This window comes from Podarcis bocagei, assembly GCF_964188305.1.
Source record: "Podarcis bocagei genome assembly, chromosome: 10".
Classification (NCBI taxonomy): domain Eukaryota; kingdom Metazoa; phylum Chordata; class Lepidosauria; order Squamata; family Lacertidae; genus Podarcis; species Podarcis bocagei.
Window position 1 is genome coordinate 49,823,629 of NC_138135.1, and position 19,245 is coordinate 49,842,873.

The 19,245-nt window shown below is 42.3% G+C and overlaps 1 protein-coding gene across 3 annotated transcripts in view; it reads right to left on the reverse strand.

Annotated features, from left to right (window-relative positions):
* Window positions 1-1,298: 1,298 nt before the first annotated feature.
* The window catches only part of RASSF3 (Ras association domain family member 3), a 55,957-nt gene continuing 38,010 nt past the window's right edge, over window positions 1,299-19,245 (reverse strand). For all 3 annotated transcript variants that reach the window (XM_081211822.1, XM_081211823.1, XM_081211824.1), the window contains 4 exons: window positions 9,086-9,193; window positions 6,951-7,218; window positions 5,052-5,167; window positions 1,299-4,804 (listed from right to left, as the gene is read on the reverse strand). In XM_081211822.1, the coding sequence (XP_081067948.1) occupies window positions 4,655-4,804; window positions 5,052-5,167; window positions 6,951-7,218; window positions 9,086-9,193 (642 nt within the window). In that variant the 3' untranslated portion in view covers window positions 1,299-4,654. The remainder of the gene's footprint in view (window positions 4,805-5,051; window positions 5,168-6,950; window positions 7,219-9,085; window positions 9,194-19,245) is intronic.

The window sequence follows — 19,245 nt, forward strand, 5'->3', positions numbered from 1 at the left end:
ATCGCCTTCTAAATCCAGCCAGCGGACAGTCCGGGAATCGGCGTGTTTTTACATGAGTAGAATGTGTGCTTTTATTTAAAATGCATCTCTGGGTTATTTGTGGGGCAAAGGAATTCGTTCTTTTTTCTTCTTCAAAATATAGTCCGGCCCCCAAGGTCTGAGGGACAGTGGATTCGCCCCCTGCTGAAAATGTTTGCTGACCCCCGAGTTAAAGCTTCCAGATCATCCTTAAAAGACAACATTTAGCGCACGTGAAAGTAGTCTAATGTGGTTGTAACCAGGGCATGAATAGCTATGCATAATAAATAGCATAAACACTTCAATAAATAAAATATCTTTGTTAAATAGGGGAGGGGAAACCTCAACACCCATGACCACCCCAGTGGAAGTTGGTTGCTTTACCTATAAAGAAACCTTAGGAAAAACCCAAATTAGCACTACAAATTATCTTATGATAGTAACATTTAATGCAGAGAGAGATCCCAAGCTACTGAAAATTCTGGGCCTGCTCCGTGGTTTCTGAAGTGAGATTTGAATAAAGAAACTATACAGAATGTCATGTGTTCTTTTTCATGATGACTTCTACGAGAAATCACTTTATCATTCATTTGCTTCGCTTTTGTAACAGAACTCCAGCTTCAGTTGGATTGCTCTCACTTAATAAAGCTCTAAAGACTCCAACAGCAATGATGAATCTTTTATAACCAATGAAGGAGGTCTGTGGTTAAGTTTTCGTTAGATGTTATACCATCATGTTAAGAGCCCTGAAAAACAATTTTGGATAAATGCAGGCCCTGCAGTTTCTCAAAGTATAAAGGGTTGTGATAATGGGCAATGTCTACAGTATGACAACTCTCTCAGATTCTAATGGGCCATAGCTGCTTAATGTGTTAAGCACCTGCCATCCCTAAGCTGAAGAATACTTGCTGCAGGCTTGGTTATGCCTTTACTAGGATGCGTGATTTGAATTTGCAAGGAATTTTCCCGATTGCTGGAACATGAACAAATGGTTTGCTTTTTCTTATCCTTGAACATAGCAGAATTTTGTGTCCTGGGAAAGTCACTATCCATCTCTGGCATGTGGAAGTATAACTGTAAAAACAACAAAAATAATGTAAATATTGTACCCCTCACCCTTGGAGATATTGAGGGAAATTTAGCTGGTGTCAGATGCCTGGTGCTGATTCAGGATACTGCTGTTGCGAAGTCCCATCAAGTTAGCAAAGAGTGTTGCCTTTATCTTGTAGTTGGAAGTACTATAAACTTAAACCAATAATTAAACAATGAAAGCATCCATATCGGTGTCAACTTCAGCTTTAATGATGGAATTACAACTTGCTATAACAACTTCAGAGGGAATCATTAAGGCTTCCCTATTAAAAAAAAATTCAAAATAAATAGTACAAGTTTGTTTTTTAAAAAAAGAAAACCTTTTTTCAGTGTTTTCCACATCACCCTCCAGTCAGCTACTACCAAAGTCAAAACATAAAACAGTTTGCAATGCATCTTTGACAGATTAAGAACCTGACAAGAAAACAAAATTAAAGCCAACAAAAAACCAAAAAAACCCCTACCTTTGGATCAATGTTGACCTATTCTTTGAAGCTTTGGTTTTTAAAAAAACAAACAAAAACAAAACACCTGTAATAACCAGTGTGTTTTCAGCTCGAGACTGCTTGGAATAGAAATTTTGTTATTCCTGCAGTTCATAAAACACACCAAGAGAAGATGTAGGGGTAAGGAAAACACAAAGTTCAAGTAAAAATAATAATAATTAAGATTCACATACTTGTAGATTGTCATTTCTAGACTGAAATACAGTATTTAAATTTCGAGCAACCTGATTAATATTAAAATTCCAAACATCAACTTTTTATGAGTTTCAATATAATTAAGTGACTCCAAAGGCCAGTTTAGAATTCAGCTGCTCCCAGATGCAAGGCATGAGCAAAGAGCTAAGCCAAAATGCACTCCTCTTCCCCAGTTTACCACATCCAAGTTGGGCAGCCATTTTGGAACTGTGCACATGAGAATACGAACACAAACAAGGGTGGGGTTTTCTCCTGACTTGCCAATGGCATTTCTTCCACTGCATATAGGATATTCTGCTTCCTAGCTCTGATGGTGTCCATTCTGAGGCCAAAACGGGGGTGGGAAATGGAGCTTTCTTCCCTTACTCCACTGACTTCTTAACCCAGGAAGACAACCAGAGTGGAAGCAGCAAGCAGGGCCCTCCTGCCGTCACTCCGATCTGGCTTCAAGGCAGGTGAGGCCTTTCTCAACCTGTGGGTCCCCAGAAGTTGAACTACAACTCCCATCACCCCTAGCTAGCAAGGCCAGAGCTCAGGGATGATGGGAGTTGTAGTCCAACATCATCTGGGGACCCACAGGTTGAGAACCGCTGTAAAAAAAAAGCTGCCATTTTGAAACAAAGCAACAGCACTCAGAAATGGGAAAAATAAATGAAAATGCAGCGGAAGGAGCAAAAAAAGTGAGTGGGGGGTCACCACCGTTGTTGTTTTTTGCGGGGTGGCGCTACCCCCTGCCCCCCTAATTTTAGCAGAAAGGGCTCAGTGATTAACTTTCGGCTCTGCTCTAAGTGAAAAATCTCTTTCTGTGACAATGCTTTATGCAGAAGCCATGTTTGATGCATTTTGCTAAGAGGATTGCGCCACTGTGCGCAAAGTGTACACACTCTGCCAGTTAATGGTGTGTTCCTAGCAGGGTATATACCCTTGCACACAACTGGCCAACATGTGTGCCATAAGAAGCACTTAAATGTTAACACTTCCCTCAACAAAGGGCAAAGGCTTCTGGGTGGCTGGCACATAGAAGCAGTTAACACCTAAACCTTTCCGATAATGTGACACATAGCCTTTGTAGAAAAATAATTCCAAAACTGATGTTCAACGCATAACCTGCACCCACTACCCTATGTAACTCTTGATTAGGTCTCCGGTAAAAAACAGTACGACACACACAAAGCACTACAGTATTACACATGAAATAATAATAAAAACTCCAGCAAGATATGCCTTTGATTGATACCTAATTCTACTTTTAAGTTATTGCTAACCATTTAATATATCAAGATTGTCTTGGCAAGTCTGAGATTAGAACCTCTCCCTCAAAGCTCAATATTTTGAGGGGAATAAGCAGCCAAAGTTTTAAAAACAATAAAAGGCACACTTATCCAAGAGAACATATGTCTTGGAGTTGCATATAATCCCCACCAGGTGTCAGCAACTGGCAGATATTACTCAGAAATTTCAAAATTAATGCCCAAATAATTCAAAGGGAGGGGGAATGGTTGCTGCTCACAATTCCTTAAATTATATAAATTAAGTCACTCCAAACCAATATCTTTTTTTCCTCTGGGTGGCCGCAAATATAAACTTGAAAGTCATTTGATACATTTATATAAAGGTTTGAATTGCACACCCATTTCTTTGATTTCATTTACACCTTACATACTTTAGATAAAAATAGTTCTGGGGGAAAATGCAGTTACAGTCAAAACACAAAATTCTTCCTCTTCCAATTATTTACCATGGTTCAGCAGCATACAGAATCCTAGCCTGTTTTTCAAAACTTGTATAGTTTAAACACAGAAACCAAACCAGAGATAGCTCAAGTTTCTCACAGCGCAAAGCTACTTTCCCTCCTTGCCTACTTAATTCAGAAGGATTTTCTTTCTTCCTTGAGTTTTTCAATAAAACCAGGAGAATGGCACTATTTTGCCTCTTTCTACGCAAAGGTACAAATTTTTGTGGTGAGATCAAGGCAACTGCACCTTTCAGCATTGCAACAGTTGTGGATTAATTCCTTAAAAGCTGTTTTTACTCATGAAAACCTCAACCAAGAATCTGAGTGTATTTTAACAGCACATGCAAGACTGTGACTAAAGTGTGTTGCTGGTCACACACAGCCTCCATGCAATTCAGCTTTTATTATATTTAGTAAATTCTCTCTCAATAATAGCATCTGAATATATTAATTTCAGTAATACTAATCAGCATAAACACTCAACCGTCTTTACAACACACTAACCAACTTTTCTCCTGTTCCAACATTCTCACTTCTCTCCTCTCTCACCTTCTTTTCTACTTCCCCTCTACCTTCTCCAGCTCAGACTACTTCAACACCTTCTGCAATAACATTTGGGACACAATTGCTCATCCCTTCTACAAATAAAAATAATACGTATTTCAAAAATATCAGAAGAAAGGTAGTGCAAAAATCAATTTTGGTATCAAATAGTGTGCTAATCCTTATTCTAAACTGAGCTGAGATTTATAATAAAATCTAACTTGCACACCCCTTTAAGTTTTAAAAGCTACAAATTATAATTAAAGCACATAATGTCTCGTGTTTCACGGGGTCTTTGAAAACAGATTCATCATACAATCACAATTAGCATGATGCAATCTTGAAAAGACTCGTGAAGTACGCATACAACAGAGGTCTGCAAATATTGCAAATTCCCTTTGCTGCTACCTGCAAGATGTAAAAGTATGTCAAATTTACAGAACCGCCTCTTTGATAACAAAAAAGGTCATATGTTTTAATGACACAGGTACTCTTGCTCTTGGGGTTGGCATGCTATGCAATATTTGGTAATTTGTATTTTTCCTGAGTGTTCTTTGGCCCCATTTTAACCTGGTTTCCAGACTCCACCAAGGGCTTCTTCAAGTTTGTCTCTGTATGCTGCATAGCGTCTTTGTAAGATTTGCAGCTGCTCATCTTCTTCCTTGTCCAGTATACGCAAGAAGTTCTGTAGTTCAGGAACACTAAAGGCTTCCCACTGTGGAGGGGAAAGGGGATTACAAAAGCATGTAGATGATTAAAAAAATCTTTTCATACCAGTTAAAATCCAGTCTGTAATTTAAAGAGGTCCTTCTCTGGCCTACAAAAGAGCCTGAGAGTAGTACAGTTGACAAACATCAATTGGGAAATAGCCCAAAATCCTGGCAATGGAAAAAAGTAGGACTTGAAAACCCTCAAAAATCCCTCCAAGCTGTTTGATGCGATAAACAGAGCTGCCAACTTACCAAAAACTCTCCAGTTTCATGCTCACGCAGAACAAAACTCAGCATGTCTGTCCTTGGGCCTGCCACCAACCGCAAATAAAGGGGATGTTCAATTTCTGAGAGCTTGCACATATACACTGAAAAAAGTGTGAGATTAAAAGGGGTGGGGAGTAAATATGCATACAGAATTTCTGCTGAACTAGGACTAGAACTAGATCAACATACACACAAAAGACCCGCCCCCCCCACCTCAAATGTTGCTGCACAAACTGAGAATTATGAGCAAAGTTCATTACGTGAGGCACAGCAACAATGACAACTGCTAAAGCAGAAAAGGAGACCCTAAGCAAAACACCCAAACTTAAACATATTCAGAATACACAAAACTGACAAGTGTATATGCAATCAGTTTCCTGCAACTTGTGGTAAAAAAAACACAACCACTTTATTTTACAGCTAAGACTCAAGTATATCTAAAGGACCACTTTTGCCAGATGAACATTCCTAAGCACTGGAATGAAATCTTGTTTCTTCTGTTTGGCCTGTGAAGCAATTTAGCATTCAGAGAAGATAGCCTTCTTAGTGGTGGCCCAACAGCAAGGGTAGCAAGAACCGTTTCCAGAGCCTTTTTCAAAAACAAGAACATTTATGCAGTTTCAGAAGGAAGATAAGAAAGGCCGACTCAGTTCTTTATGCCTTTTATGGTTCTGGTTTATGGCTCCCTTGCTTGCTCGTTTAAGAATCTTGTAGCAAATGTACGCAATTTTATTAGACAATATTGTTTATGTGCTTTTTCAATTCGTACACCACCTAAACAGAAAAATGGTACTGTATTTTCAAAACATGATACAAGTGCATGTTGTGTTTAGTAGGCCTAGTATTTAGATGTAAACAGGTCGTCTTATACAGTAGTGCAATGTGGCTGGATCTAAACAGTGTTTGGAGTGAATCTATGGGTTGTGTACCTAATGATGATTTTGCCTTAGTAGAAAGCACTCACCTTTTTGCTGTGACTTCTTATCTACTACAGCCCTCCGCAGTAAAATCCATCAAGCTGAATAAATCTAAGTATTTCCCAACACACACTAGTGCTCCTCAATAGGGCCAGGTGATACTTGGTTTTCAACATTGTGATATATCACCAGCTAAACATTGTGATAAACTGATATATCACAGTGTCTGAAGTAAGGATGGAGTTTTGTAGAGGCATCAGACATGGGCTGGCTTCATGGTTTTTCCCACATTGTGATTTTTGCATAGCGCGCGCACACACGTAAGGGTTCACAATATATTGGGAGGTGAGAAATTATGAAACCGCTACCACTAGATGGCAGTGGTTTTCAACCAGTGTGCCATGGCCCCCTGGGGTGCCTTGAATGATGGTCAGGGGTGCCACCAGCAACTCTGTCCCCCCCTCCTTCCTCTGATGCCTTCTTGCATCTCTGCCTCCCCAAGGCTTGCACAGCTTTTTGTTGCAGCAGCCCTGGCTACAAGTTCCACAGGTGAATGGTGCTTCTAGGGCTGGCCAGGGGTTGCTTCCCAGGCCCCTGTGGGGCAGTGGGAGAAGGCACCTCTCTTTGGGTCAGGGGAGGGGCAGCTCAGAGACCAGGGGTGGCAGCTGCAACTGCCCAGACGACTCCTAAGGAGAGAGGAGAGGAGACGAGGCTGAGGGAACACTCCACAAGGGAGTGTGTTCGAAAAGGGCTGAAGGGCTGGCGGCTGTGCAGGCAAGGGGTGACAAAACTGGGCTCCTGAGCCCCACAGGGGTGCCGCAGAAAGAATGGAGTTGGTCAAGGGAGCCGTGGACCCAAAATGGTTGAAACCCTCTGCTAGATGGGACTTCAAACCGGGGAGTCCTCTTCCCCAAGTCTTAAGAGTACAGAGTGACCATATGATCATTCAGAAGATTTAGAAGCATACCTTGATCTTCCTTGTGACAACGTTTATAAAGCGCAAACTTGGCAGGGTTATCAGCCACCATGAACTTCTTGAGCAAAGCTTCAATAACTTCACGAACAGTGTTAGTGCTGCTGATGTGAAGGGTATTTGTGTAGCCGTTAGGCAAGCAAAAAGCTGTCTCCGAGTTGTTGTTGACATGCTTCCCGGGACTCGCAGGAGCCCGTACCGTGATGGGTCTGCACAGTTCCATCTGAACTTTGATGAAGCCGGTGTATACTCCGCTGGAGTGCTAGAATACACACAAAAACTATAGGGTTGGTTCTTTCAAAATAACCAGAAGCTCAAGGATCAGATACAGTTCCGTACATCCATTTTTGCTTCCCCCCCCCTACTTTTCTAATGCTTCCACATCACAATGTCTCAACAAAATCAACATAAAAACCCCAACACAACGCAAACGGATGCAGACATAGCTCAGTTGGCTAGAGCACGGTGCTGAGTTTGAGTTGCAAGTTTGATCCCCATGTGGAACAGCTGTATATTCCTGTACTGCAGGGAGTTGGGCTGGAAAATCCTCAGGGTCCCTTCCAATTCTATGATTCTATTATTCTACGATAACATGAAAACCAACTCAGAGGAGCTGGGGGAGACTTATCTGCCATCCTGCCACGTCTGGCAAAAGTCTGGCATATAATTTCTTTTTAAGTCTTTACTAGCCAGCAAGAAAAGGAGCCACCCAGGTTTTGTGGGGCAAGCGGATATAAAATGGAATGCAGCCATTGAAAGTCACACTCAACTCTGCTTCCATCATAGATGAAACGTAGAGAAGGCCCCTCCACCAGATGTTAAGGCAGCGTGCTCTTTAGGTAACCTGGGCCCAAGCCTTTTAGGGCAAAGGTGGGGAACTGCCAGGCCGCAGATCAAATTAGTTCCACCAGGTCTTGGAGAGACACAAATCACAAACATCTTTCCTATGCTTGATAGCATCTATGATGTCAAGCACAGGGGAATTTCAAGCCACAGCTAAAAGGAAGAAAAACTAGAAGCATACCCCAGATTCCTCCTTTGAATTCAAGCTGGCAATACAAAAGATATTCCTCTGTGAGTGAGCTTGCCATGAATGCCGATCAGCTGACTGGAGCCTACAGCAAGGCCTGCTGAGCTCTGCTGCACTACCTATCCTTACACAAAGCAGAGTTTGCTCTCAAAGTATGGCCTGTTTGTTAAATACCTTGATTGTTAAAGGTAAAGGGACCCCTGACCATTAGGCCCAGTCGTGGCCGACTCTGGGGTTGCGGCGCTCATCTCGCTTTATTGGCCGAGAGAGCCGGCGTACAGCTTCTAGCTCATGTGGCCAGCATGACTAAGCCACTTCTGGCGAACCAGAGCAGCGCATGAAAATGCCGTTTACCTTCCCACCGGAGTGGTACCTATTTATCTACTTGTACTTTTGATGTGCTTTCGAACTGCCAGATGGGCAGGAGCAGGGACCGAGCAACGGGAGCTCACCCCATCACGGGGATTCGAACTGCCGACCTTCTGATCGGCAAGTCCTAGGCTCTGTGGTTTAACCCACAGTGCCACCTGCGTCTCTACCTTGATTGTTAGGGCCTGTCAAAATGGCCCTGAGAAGGGTAAGGGAGCTCAGGATTTGGCCTGCCAGCCAGAACCCATTCTCTGCCCCTGTTGTAGGGCTTTAAATAGTTAATTTTCAAAACATTGACTTGTGCCCAGAAACAAACTGGCAATGTGCAGCTCTTGCAGAACAGGTCTCATATGATCCCAAGGGCAAGTACCCACTAGCATCCTTGCTCCTGCATCCTAAATCAACTGGAACTTTTGAAGATCCTTCAGAGGTAGTCCCATGACACTGCTGGATTTAACTAAGGCATATGCTGAATTTGCCTGTTTTCATTTTCCTCTCTTTGACTGCAAACCAATAAGGTAGCACCATTCTGCTATATAGTGTTTAGGAATATTTTAAGTACAAATACATAGAATGTGAAAAAAATGAAATAAGTAATATATGATAATAAGTATTTTTTGTCCAAGCCCATACACTCAAAGCAGACAGTAGTGATTTGATGTTGCCGCCATGCACCCCTTTAAACTACCGAAACTAAATTTTAAAAAAAAAACTTTACACAAAGTCTTACCAATGTCATCTTTAGCTTGTCAGTGACATCTGAATTGTACGTCTGGACTTTTTCATTGATTGCTTCTTTGGTAAGATACGTGTGAGCTTCTCGCTCTTTCTGAACATCCTAAAGCAAAAGAGATTTGACAGTTTTAAAGATACCAAAAATGTATACTGTATACTACTACTTAATATTTATTGAGCATTTCTAGCTACTGAACTAAAGGTTTTAAAAACGAGAGCTGATGTACAAAAGTTTTATTGTAAATGTATGTGTTCCATATTAGGTCACATATCTACCATGCATTTAAAGCACTATTGTGTCACTGGAGTCATAGAGAATTGTTGGAAGTGGTAGTTTCTGATGGGTGCTGGGACATCTATGAGATCAGTAGACTACAGTTCCCATAATTGTCCGTGGCTCTTAAAGTGGTATAGTAGCGCTTTGAAGGTCTGGTGTGGATGCGACTGTCACATTCCACACACGACCAATGTATATAGTGGTATCAACCTTTAGCTTTCAATGAATGGCTTAGGAGCAGGCAGCAAGTGGAATCGGATTGATGCCCTTATGCTCACAAAAGGACCATATAGCAGGCATTCCGCAGATTCCTTCACTCCCCTGAATTCCCTAGCATCCCTGAAAATCAGCTCCTGAGATTTTCTGCAGAGAGAAATCAGCAAAATATGCCTCCCTTGCTAGTTGGTTAAAAGGAAGCATCCAAATGAATCACAAGCCCATGGACACCAATGGATTCCTACCCAGAGAGTGGAGGAACAAGTCACTCACATATCTAATCATCATGTTTCCATGTTGTCTGACTCCCTACCAGACTAGAAAATGAATTAATGGGCTTTGGACAAGATGCAGAAATGGTAAGGGGAAACTCTTCTGTCTCACCCAAAGAAATCTGAAATCAATGTACTGCAATATTCACATTGCAGAATACAAAGCACCAGCAAAAGTGGTGCACTTAAGAGAACCACTTTGAAACAAAGCATGCCCAAATGCAATTGTGTTCACTTGTCCACTATTTGAATGCAAAAAAAAATTATTGCTGGGGTATCTTATTTCATGATTCGTCTCTCCAAAGCCATGCAGAGTTTGAGCATGTAGCGAATGATTTACTTTGAATCATTTAACGTTGGGTGACAGCTGTTAGGCAGAGAGCTAATGTGGTACAGAAGTAACTGGAAATTGTGGGGCAGGGAGAAGAAGAGACAGAATTCCTAATGCCCAGTTCTAATCCCCGTTTAGCTATAAAGCTCACAGGGTGAGCAAACCTGCTCAAACTTGGCGTGAGAGTAAAATGCCCCTAAGTTCCTTGGACACAAACTGAAGACGTTTAAAAAATGGTTCTCAAGGAATTGACAGGGGGGGAAAACCTTTAACAGACAAGCACCCCAACTGAACCATTCTTGAAATGAAGATTAATCCTTAAACGAGGAAGGGTATATTTTCCTCACCCCACTTTGACCATGGCCAGCAAATAACCAAAAAGCAATGTGAAGAGCTACTATTTAATGGGGGAGAGCTTAGCCCGTAATACACGGGTGTCAAACACAAGGCCCGCGGGCCGAATCCGGCCCGCCAGACCTCATCATGTGGCCCGTGTAGTCTGGTCTATATATATCTGTGAGGGAAGCTTGGGCTACGGCGCGCGCACAGGGCGCCTTGGGTCCTTTCTGCGCAGGCGCAGGCCTCCCCCTCCTCCAGCTACCTAGCCGAGACTTATTTGACACGGCGAGGGCGGGGTTGGATATGGGAGGCCGCTGCTGCTGCTCTCAACTTCTTTTCGGGCTCGCCGGGGTGAAATAAGTCCTGGCGGGAGCCCAGCGCGCGTGCGCGAGGTGGAACGTAGAGAAGGGCAGAGCCGGCTTCATGCGCGTTGGAGAGAGGGAGACCAAGAGCGCGCTTGTGTTTCGGAAGCGCACCCTGTGAATACTCGGGGCGGCGTGCTTTTGCTTTTCTTTTCTTTATTTCTTTAGGCGCGTTTCCGCGCTGCCCAATGAACAGCATCCTCTGCCTCTGGGGATTCGCGATTCAAAAGCAAATTCGATACGCAAGTGCATGTTTTGTAAATAACGTCAGGCGCTGCTTCCGCAGGGTGCCATTGCAAAAATTTATATATGGAAAAAAAGCTGATAAGGAATTGGTTTATTTTTTAGGGTATTTACACACCATGCAATTTTTTCCTCAATGTTATTACAGGGTCCGGCCATCAGTTCCCGCCCTCCTCAAAGGTTTAGGGTAGGTAGCAAAGGGGAAAAAATCCAAACAAATGCTCGATTAAAATTTGGGGAATGAGAAAAATTAAAACCTGCACATTTTGTGTAACTTAAACACCAAGCCAAACAGGAAACAATTTTTATATTCATATATGTATTCAAATGAAATCAAGGTGTAGTGTTCCATGAGCCAGAAGCTCTGCATTACTTAATCAAGCTGTTAAAAGGTGTCATGGGCTTTGAAGACACTCGAACTCGAACCGGCCCTTTGAGGGTGACCAAACTGATGATGCGGCCCCCCGATGAATTTGAGTTTGACACCCCTGCCGTAATAGATTTCCATTGGTTAGTTTTAACCTTGTTGTAAAAAAAATAAGTTATTCTCCCAAAACAGCTTTCTCCAAGTGGCATATTGATTTTTACAGTCCAATACAAATATGTTCCTTAAGCGCAGGATATCTTTCAAAGGGCATTTGCTCTCAACCTATATGGAAAACTGGTGCTATTAATACACTTCCATTATTTGCACGAACACACCATATATAGCCTGAAATTATTGCAGCTCTCAACTTTAGTGAACTGAAACCTCTATTTAATTGCCTTCACTTGAAAGTCGTCTCGTCAGGCGTATCTAACACAGGATCAAAATACTCAGAACATACCCAGGAATGGTTACTAGGCCTTTGCTCCCTCAGACAGAAAGTTTACACTTAAGCTGCTGGGTGTGTATCAAGACCCTATCAAAGAATCATAGAATTGTGGAGGATCATCTAGTCCAAACCCAAGCAATGGAGGAACAAGCAGCTGTCCTATACAGGGATCAAACCTGCAACCTTGGCATGCTCTAACCAACTGAGCAGGTGAATCTAAAAAGCATTAAAAGCTAAAGGGGCCCCTGACCATTAGGTCCAGTCATGGCTGACTCTGGGGTTGCGGCGCTCATCTCGCTTTATTGGCCGAGGGAGCCGGCGTACAGATTCCGGGTCATGTGGCCAGCATGACTAAGCCGCTTCTGGAGAACCAGAGCAGCGTATGGAAATGCTGTTTATCTTCCCGCCGGAGCGGTACCTATTTATCTACTTGTACTTTGATGTGCTTTCGAACTGCTAGGTTGGCAGGAGCAGGGACCAAGCAACGGGAGCTCACCCCATCACGGGGATTTGAACCTTCTGATCAGCAAGTCCTAGGCTCTGTGGTTTAACCCACAGGGCCACCCGCGTCCCCCCCCCAAAAAAAAAGCATTAGGGACATGAAATTATGAGAATACCAAAAGCTCTGATTATCCAGCAATTGATGAATAAGGGCGTTAACATACTCTCAAAGCTTTCACCACTATAAATATCATATGTGGTCACATCTTCGGCAACCCTGACCATCTTTTGCCTGACATCTTTAGAAGATAAAAAGGGGATAAAGCTAAGGTGACTTCTAACAGCATAAATCAATCAGTATGTTTCTATTAAACACACACATACACTACAACTGGGCAATACATCAATATATATAATCCATAACCAGTTTGAAGTCTATATTGAGATATCGGTTTCATGATTTTTAACCTGGCAATATATTGTGAATATGCGTGTGCATGTCCCATACAAAAATAAAAACGTGGGAAAACCAAATAAGCCAGCCAATGCTCTCAATTCCTGCAGCCCCTGTTAACTCTGGTGGCTCAGTTGTCCCCTGCCTCCTGCAGGGAGCAGCGAATCACAAGAGCAGGCGCCAGCAAAAATCACAATGTGGGGAAAAATGTGAAGCCAAACCATGCCTGATGCCTCTACAAACCTCCGTCCATATTTCAGACATCGCGATACAGTAGTACCTCAGGTTAAGTACTTACCGTATTTTTCACTCTATAACACGCAGCAGACCATAACACGCACGTAGTTTTTAGAGGAGGAAAATCCGTAGGCATGCCACCCGTAGGCATTCCCTCCATTACACGCACAGACATTTCCCCTTACTTTATAGGAGGAAAAAAGTGAGTGTTATGGTGCAAAAAATACGGTAATTTGTTCCAGAGGTCCGTTCTTAACCTGAAACTGTTCTTAACCTGAAGCACCACTTTAGCTAATGGGGCCTCCTGCTTCCGCCGCGCCGCCAGAGCACAATTTCTGTTCTCATCCTGAAGCAAAGTTCTTAACCTGAAGCACTATTCCTGAAGCGTATGTAACCTGAAGCGTATGTAACCCGAGGTACCACTGTATAGTGGTATTTCACGATGTTTAGCTGGTGATATATCACAATGTTGAAAACCAGGTATCCCCCAGCCCTACCATGCACGCACGCACGAGCGCACGCACACACGTCAGTTATCAAAACCTGTTTATGTGCAAGCTAGCTTTGTGACCCTGTGGGAAGGCCAGTCGGCTGGTATTGCTCCTTCTTTCGTGCAAACTAGCATGCAAGTTTCTGCTACTGCAGAAAACCAAACCATAAAAGAGCCAAAAATATAACACAATTTATTTGTGTGTGCCTGTGTATGTGAGAGAGAGTAGGAATACAAGAGACTTATATGTACTTGTGATACTAAAGTAACTGATCACGTTTATCATGCTCTCACTCCAAAACCACAAGTTCTGCCATACCCTATATGGTTGTGCTTTAACTGCTGGCACACAACCCAGTTCTAAACAGAGTAGGTTGTTTAAAGTTTGAAGCTGCAAGAATAGCATTTAGATTCCTGGCACTTGATTTACAGCAAAAGGCACAGCAGGTTACCCATCCATTTACAATGGAATAAAGGGTTTTGTTTTGATGAAATATACTTTTCATACAGGCCCATGTGACCTTGTGTCAGTTTGTAAAAAGAATGAGAAAACTTGGAACTTGGTATGTAAAGAAATAATTTACTAGAACTCTGAAAGTGTTTTCATCACATTTTACTAAGATTCAGGGTAGCAGACATTTTAAGATAGCGGTGTCTGAGAGAGACCTGCCCCCCAAACGAAGCAATGAACCCCCCAACACTATCCACTAAACCACATTGGCTGAGGTGCAGCACAACACTTGAGACTTTCACAAGGATGTTTACTGACTTAGTACATTCACATCCTGCTTTTTTACCAGAGTCCTCAAAGCAGCTAACATTTATGAAGTACAGAAGATACACCAGGAGCCAAATGCCCACAAAACAGAATAGCCAACATCTTTCCTTCCCATCACGGGAAGAGAGGAGATCCAGTTTGGCTGCAGCAGGCCCAGATGTCCTTCTATGTTTTTCAATGAGACACCCTACTAACACTGCCATAGCACACTAATAGGGCTGGGTGATATATCCATACAGAATATTGTCTGAAGTCCATATAGTTTCATAGTTTTTGACCTAGCCATATATTACAAATCATGGGGGGTGCGCACAATGCGGGAAAAATCGTGAAGTCAGCCAATGCCTCCACATAGCTCCACCCTTATTTCAGACATCGTGATATATCGGCATATCAAGATGTTTAAGCTGGAGATATATCGCGACACTGAAAACCAGGTATCGCCCAGCCCTGCACACTCACCTATTGCTTACAAAACCATACATGGCGCATCTCTAAGCAAGAACATCAACTTCCCCTCTTGAGAGTCCCATGTTTCCTCAGACTACCACCCTGAAAACAACGGTGCTCATCTGAAACAATCCCTGTGATCATGCACAGATCCTGATACAAGCTTTTCTTCTCTGCGTACCGTTGTTATGCAACTATGACAATGTCAACATGCTCTAAGTTGTACTCTACAGTGGTATCTCTGGTTATGTACTTAATTCGTTCCAGAGGTCCGTTCTTAACCTGAAACTGTTCTTAACCTGAAGCACCACTTTAGCTAATGGGGCCTCCTGCTGCTGCTGCTGCTGCGCTGCCGGAGTCCGATTTCTGTTCTCATCCTGAAGCAAAGTTCTTAACCGGAGGTACTATTTCTGGGTTAGCGCAGTCTGTAACCTGAAGCGTATGTAACCTGAAGCATATGTAACCCGAGGTACCACTGTATTTTCTTTTTTAGCTTGTACAGTGGTACCTCAGGTTACATACGCTTCAGGTTACATACGCTTCAGGTTACAGACTCCGCTAACCCAGAAATAGTACCTTGGGTTAAGAACTTTGCTTTAGGATGAGGACAAAAATCGTGCTCCGGCGGTGCGGCAGCAGCAGAAGGCCCCATTAGCTAAAGTGGTGCTTCAGGTTAAATACAGTTTCAGGTTAAGAACGGACCTCTGGAACGAATTAAGTACTTAACCCGAGGTACCACTGTATTTTGGAAAATACAAAAGGGGCTGAAAAACGCTACCTCTGCTCAAGTCATCATGCACAGTGAGAATAATGCACCAATCCTGAGCTGAAATCACTGTGTGTGATTCCTGCCTCATTTACCTGGGATTCTGATTTCCAGTAATCTTCTCCCTGTATCTGCTCTGGTACCAACCATGTGGTGTCTGGGTCGTCCCCCCCCCCAAGGGCTGCATTACTTAGCCCCCGCCTTGCTGCCAATCTTAGGGTCCCTTTGCAATGCAGGGAGGATTAGAAATACTTTTAAATAAATTGGGGGGGTTTAAAATATCAGCTTTAAATAGTATTTACAGGCACCAGCAGGAATGAAACCTGCGTTGCCAAATAAGCAGCAATTGGATGCATTTAACTCACCTTGAACGAAAAATGATGCTCTTTGGACTGCACTGGGAGAAAAACAAACCCACACATGCGCGTGCACACACATTGCTTTTTGGACGCAAGCCACTGGATCAGATTGTAAATAAACAAGTTATTCTACTAGCTCCGGAAAGAGGCCATCAGGAAGCACAGCGAGAGTGGCTTTGTTCTTAAGAGTGCAGGGAATAATGTGCGTTGACTTTGTAATTCAAGGTTCAAACACTTTCTTCCTTTTTGAACAGCAGCTTCCCTGTTTGTAAGCTCAGGAAATCACAGCCACAGGGACATTGGCTGCTCCACCCATCCTTTAAGACAATTTTGTTAGATTTCAAGGTAAAAATGCCATAAAGTTCACAACAGTACAACACTATTCTGCCCTGAGTGGAATAATAAAAGAGTCTTTAAAAAAAAACAACCACCACCCAGTAACCATTTATCAAGATTTGATAAAACAAGAATATTCTTTCCACCAATCAAAATAATCAGTTCTCAACAATATATCCAGATATACTGGTTTAAAGCACAGTGGAGTTTTAAATATTAGTTTTTAATTTCTTTCCGTCATTATCTTTGCTTTGTATCTTCTCACTATTTTTTTTCTAAATCATAGGTGCTACTGCTCTTTTACAATGAATTTCAAATTAGATGTCAGCAACTTAGGTAGCAATCCTATGCACGAAAAGCCGGTGCAAAGTTTCACCAGATCCTAACCTGCTGCTCTGCCTAAGCCTGGCAGGGAGAAAATTAGCTTTTAAAATACAGTGGTACCTCTACTTACGCGCACCTCTGGTTACAGATCCTTCGGGATACACACGCGGCAAACCCAGAAGTATTTTTACAGGTTTCGCCATGCGCGCATGCGCAGGACCAATCTACTGCACTGTGCACATGCGCAGAACCACTCTACCGTGCTGCCACATGCGCAGAACAGGCACCTCCGGTTGCGATAACCTCGGGATCCTGTCTGCAACTGGAGGTACTACTGTAGTGTTATATGCCAGGTCATCAGGTCACATGACTTAGTCTTAGCATCCAGCCTAAGTCCCCCCTCTCTGGTCCCTCCCTGGGGACTTAACCCTTGTCTTAGCTCAGCTGGCTGAGCCCCAGGTGAGATAGTTCTGTTCCATCTGATCTAGCATTCCATTGCATACATTGCCACTAGTGAACACTTTTGCACTAGGAAGTTCAATCTGATAATTGTGGTTAATTCCAACACAGCATTAACATTTTCTCTCTACCGGCCATGGATCTTGACTCTGTACCTTGAGAGTGTTCCATTTTTAGCAAACAATTCTGAGCATGTCAGGAAGTGTGTGACCATTCTTAGCTGATCAGCTGAGAATTCCATTCATCCAGCCTTGTGTGCTCACTTCGTATTATTCAACCAGCACCTCAAAATCATAATGTGATTTCAAAAATACTGTATGATCTACTGAGAAATCAGAATAAAAAGTATGCTGTTGGAATTTTAAGGTCTTGGGACAGAAGCACCCAGAAAACATTACCCACAACTCTTTTTTATACCACCAAGGACTATCGATTAATTTCCACATTCAGTTTATCCATCTCAAGGGAGGGCGGAACCCATGTAGAAGTTCACATTCACTCTTTCAATGGTAACATAAGAAGATTGTTCTATACCAGGCATAGGCAAACTCAGCCCTCCAGATGTTTTGGGACTACAACTCCCATCATCCTTGACCACTGGTCCTGTTAGCTAGGGATGATGGGAGTTGTAATCCCAAAACATCTGGAGGGTTGAGTTTGCCTATGCCTGTTTTATACTATTACCAAACACAATGCCATCCTTCTGTCTCATCACCAACACCCCCTAAACTAACCTTCCACAACCAGGTACTCTCCAGATGTATCAATTCAAGAATCTTGGACCAATGACCATGCCAGTGTTTGAAATTAGTCAAGTGCCAAGCACATTTTGCACCTGGCTATCAATCACTTGCAACCAAGTAAAGATGCCTGCGCGCCAGGATCGACCCTGACATCTTCCACTCTGCAGTTTTAAACTAAAATCTTAGGCACAGTACTTCGCCCAGAGCTCAGAAACCGCTAGCACTAATGAAATTCCCTGTTGCAAAATGTGCTTAGATTAGAACAATGGGTGTTTTGAACCCTACACTTGCCTATTGATAATGGAGCAATCCCACTGATAGCATTATTTCTGAGCAGTAAAACATCTTCAGATTTTGTTGTACTATTAGGTTCTAATACACACCAGGGATCACAACTTTAAAAGAGCAGATATACCAGTACAATCAGAAAAGGGATTGTGTATAGAGAAAAAATGCATTTTTAATCAAAACACAGAAAAAGTGCTGCAAGAGCAAATGGAATGTAAACAGTATTCTGCCAAGCTTAAAACAATTACGGTACTGCGGATATCTCAGAGTGGAAATATGTAGAAGCGCTAGTGATAGTAATTTTAGCACTTATACCAACAGCAAGCATACAAAATTATTCTCCTGAAAACTTTCCCAGCAGTCTAGAGTTCATTCTACATTTTAGCAAAAAAAAACTTTAAAAAAAACCTTGCTAATGAATAATAATAATAATAATCATGTTGATCAACAGCAACTTGACAAAATCCCAGTCCAAATCCTGATGAGAGTCTGTCCCTAAAATTTACTTAGCTTCTTCTACTAAAAAGGTACCACTTTGCTAACTATGACTATTGTAGTCATTTTTTTTAAAAAAGCAACCTCTTTCAATGCAGCTTTAATCCAATGTGAGTCACTCATTTCTTATTTAGAAAAATGAACTTGCCTTCTCTATTTGGCTTCAAGTAAGAGTATTTTCCATAATCCTTAATTACAAATAATGGCAAGTGCCATCCTATTTTTAGATCCTGTTCTTCCAATACACGTATTAGAGACATTACTTTGAAAAATGAAACAGGAGTTTGAAGCAGAAATTTCCACAGAGCAATAAATGGCTCTTTTTTATTTTATCTTAATATGGTTTGCTTTATCCATCCCAAAATGATACTGCAGTGTCTTTCTGTAGACAAAAATTGTGAACTGCAGAACTCAGGGTACACACACACACACACACACACACACACACACACACACACACACACACTTTTTTAGGAACAGAACCCCGCCCCTGCACTATAAGTATAACCATTTAAAACTGATTGATAACATACAGGAGCTCTAAAATGTATTATTTGTATAATTCCATTTCAAAAAAGGAAATTATTACTACTACTCCCACAGGCCAAGTCAAGATCCACAACTGTCACACAACTAGTTCTGCATGTATACAGAGTGTTGGAGCTTTTGTTTCTCAATAC